The sequence below is a fragment of the Limulus polyphemus genome, unplaced genomic scaffold (assembly GCF_000517525.1).
Source record: "Limulus polyphemus unplaced genomic scaffold, Limulus_polyphemus-2.1.2 Scaffold3610, whole genome shotgun sequence".
NCBI classification, from domain to species: Eukaryota; Metazoa; Arthropoda; class Merostomata; order Xiphosura; family Limulidae; genus Limulus; species Limulus polyphemus.
Window position 1 is genome coordinate 18566 of NW_013669220.1, and position 3201 is coordinate 21766.

At 28.5% G+C, this 3201-nt stretch overlaps 1 protein-coding gene across 3 annotated transcripts in view; it reads left to right on the forward strand.

The window, feature by feature from the left end:
• Positions 1–3201, forward strand: part of LOC106469679 (F-box/WD repeat-containing protein 9-like) — a 62574-nt gene that overhangs the window by 16320 nt on the left and 43053 nt on the right. For all 3 annotated transcript variants that reach the window (XM_022398257.1, XM_022398258.1, XM_022398259.1), the window contains exon 3: positions 1351–1493. In XM_022398257.1, coding sequence (XP_022253965.1) covers positions 1351–1493 — 143 coding nt within the window. The remainder of the gene's footprint in view (positions 1–1350; positions 1494–3201) is intronic.

Consider the following 3201-nt stretch of genomic DNA (forward strand, 5'->3'; position numbering starts at 1 on the left):
ATAATAAATATACATAAATGTATAATGTTATGAGATTTATGCTATTTAGTCTAAACATTGATGTTTTCATGTTATAATTTGTGTCCATTCTAGAATGAAAGAGGTATAATTTGTATTTATTTCCTATTTTTTTATGGTGGTTACAAGATCAGTCAAATGTATCAAACCTGTACAGAGATTGATTACTGAAAATGACAGATAAAATATAAAGTTTTTTCTTAATAAATGTTTGATAACTATCTGGACATTATAAAGATTTTGCATATGAAATTTCAAAATTTTCTGATTTATAAAAGTATTTTTAATCTTAGAATGAATATTACTTTGGATAGATAGGCAACATACAAAAATAAAAAATAGACATGAGAAAAACATTGCTTTATAAACCTTAAAACTTATAAAAAATTTGATATTTTGTGCATGAAAGCATTATAATGTTTACTTCTAATCTGCCAAATTTCGTTCACATTTGCTTACTACTTTGAAAGTTATAGCACAAAAACTATAACAAGCACAAAATGGTTATGTGTTTGGTCCCTAGGACTGAGCCTGTGATGAAAGAGTTAATTAAATCAATCATTAAAAGGAAATGACTTGAGAAAAACCTGATATTAATGGGCAAAAATGATAATTGAAGTTTGAAGATGTTCCTGGATGGATTGCAGAGATGATATGTGCAGATGTCTGGGAGATAAAAGGAACTTATTCAGAGATAAGTTTTCATAACCAAGAAGGGAATGAAACCAAACATGTGCTAAGCATATCTTAACATTTTTATTCACATTTCCTTTCAGATTAATTGCATATTAGCCTGCTATAATTAAAATAAAGGATGATATTTAGCTTTTAACTGTACTTTATAGTACAGCTAGGTCACTTGATATCTTAGTATCTGGGGTTAATGTGTTTGGGTGTAGTAGGGCCAGAAGGTGTACTTCCAATAAGCTTAATTATTTTTAAAATGACAGAGGCTTCTTTGTATGATCAAATATTTCAGTAATATATCAATGTTGATAAACATAAACTTTTTGCAGATTTATTTAATTTTTAGCTATAAATAGTAAAATATAATGTCCAGAATAACTTTTGACTTGTACTAAATTTTCAAACAAATATATTCATATTAACCAGTAAATTCAAAATGGCCCTGCTGATTTGTCATGTGCTACGACAATAATTTTCTGTCCTGATGTTTCATTGCCAGGCATATATTAAACCACTTATATGCATAAGTTTCTAGACATACTGCTTGAATCTCATTAGTTTTATTAAATTCCAAATTAAATTGAAAAATGTTTTAGCACTCCAAACTGTAGATGACAGTGGTAGTTGTTTCACTATTTATTGTAGCTGGTAACAGTTTTAACTGGAAGAAAGCTTGCATCGAACGAGAAGAACACTGGAGACTATGGAAAGACTGGAAGAACAATATGAAGTTTTATTGTTTCAGTGGTGCTCATTATGCTGCTGTAGATGTTACTCATATATTTCAGGTTAGTTATGGAAAGTTCTTACAGTAACTATATATTTGAGGAAATCAAAACTTTAAACAAATTTTTTCTGAAAGCCCTGTTTATTTGTATGATGTTTTCATCATTGGTACTGTCATTGTCAAGTACACAAAGCTTACTTGTGTGTGGAAGCACATTATGCTAATATAGTAGTAAATTGACAAAAAACAATATATAAACATAATGAAGTGGTTTTATTTTGGGGAACTTACTGTCTTAGTTGTATGTAATAAATTTTAAGTCATTCTATTCTTCTGGTTTCAGATTCTTTAGTATGTTTTTTTTTTGGTGTTAGATAATTTCAAAGCTGTATCACTAAAGTCATCAAAAAAAGTTTCTTAATGGACCAGAGTTTGGTTTGTTTAGGATGCTGCTCAGTAAGAAATTATTTTTTTGGAACTTGTAAAATGTGTTGAGATTTATTCTAATCACTTTGAGTGAATTAGTTGATGTTTCTTTTTAGTTCTTGAAGATAGATTTTGCTGGTTGAATTTGCAATCTGACTGCATTTTTAGTCTTCTGCAAAGGTCTTTAAAGCCTGTTTTTAAAATGAGGATTGTGTGGAAGTAACTGCAAAATTAACCCCTTCTGTGATTTGTCCAAGAAAACTTTGGTGCTCTCCATGTTTCAAAAATATTTGCCTTAAGTTAATTTAGGGAAACTATTTCTAACCATATTTATTAATTATTTGCCCATATTTATTTACATTCTATCATGTTGTACAATCAGTACTCACTAGATGGGATTGGAAATGCTGTTTGTGCTGATCTCTGTTAGATTTATTTTGAATTATATATCATAAATACATTACTATTCTTTACTGTAGTTTCATTGCAATAATATATATCATGTGTAAATCCAGATATACAACATTTATTTATTGAGTATAATTTGTGAAGAAATATAATAATACTCACAAAATAACTTTTGCTTCATGAATATATATATATAAGTATAGGCTGTCAAAAAGTGAAATAAAAAATACCTGATTTTTTTAGCTCATCTTCAAAAAAAACCTGACACACAGAAGGTTAAGTCCATTGTTTAAGATTATGGTTTGAGATTCACCCGGTTGAAGGTCTGAAAGGTTTATTATATTATTCTGTATAGAATCAGCTTTTGTTTCGGTGTGTTATCTTGAAGAACATTGTTCTTCTATCTTTTTGTCTAAAGTTTTTTAAATAGGTGCTGTTTAAATATCTATTAACAGTAGTAAAATTCAAAATTAAGTTATACACAATGACTATATGCTCATTATTACCTAACTTTAATGTAATGATCAGTATTGTGTTGTATCTGTTTGGCACTTAACCCTTTTATATGTGCTTCAAATAGAGGAGTATCACTCTTAGAGCACTAGTTTAAGCCAAGTGTGAAAATTTTAAACCTTGCTGTAGTTAGATTTATTAAGATATTGATTCATTATATTGATGTTTAAATGGGAACCAATCAACCTCTCAGGATGATCAGCTGAGTTGAAACTATCTACATGTATGTTTACGTGATGTTGTGTGTTGGTTGTTGATTACACAGGCGTGTGTAATTAAATTTCATACAAGTTGTTTTAATTTTAATAATGGATTTTCTGTAATTCAGCTACACAGATTTAAAAAATAATATTCATTTTTTTCTATAACATAAGAATTTTTTACAAATGAGGAAGGAAAAAACCCTTACTTAGATCAAATTA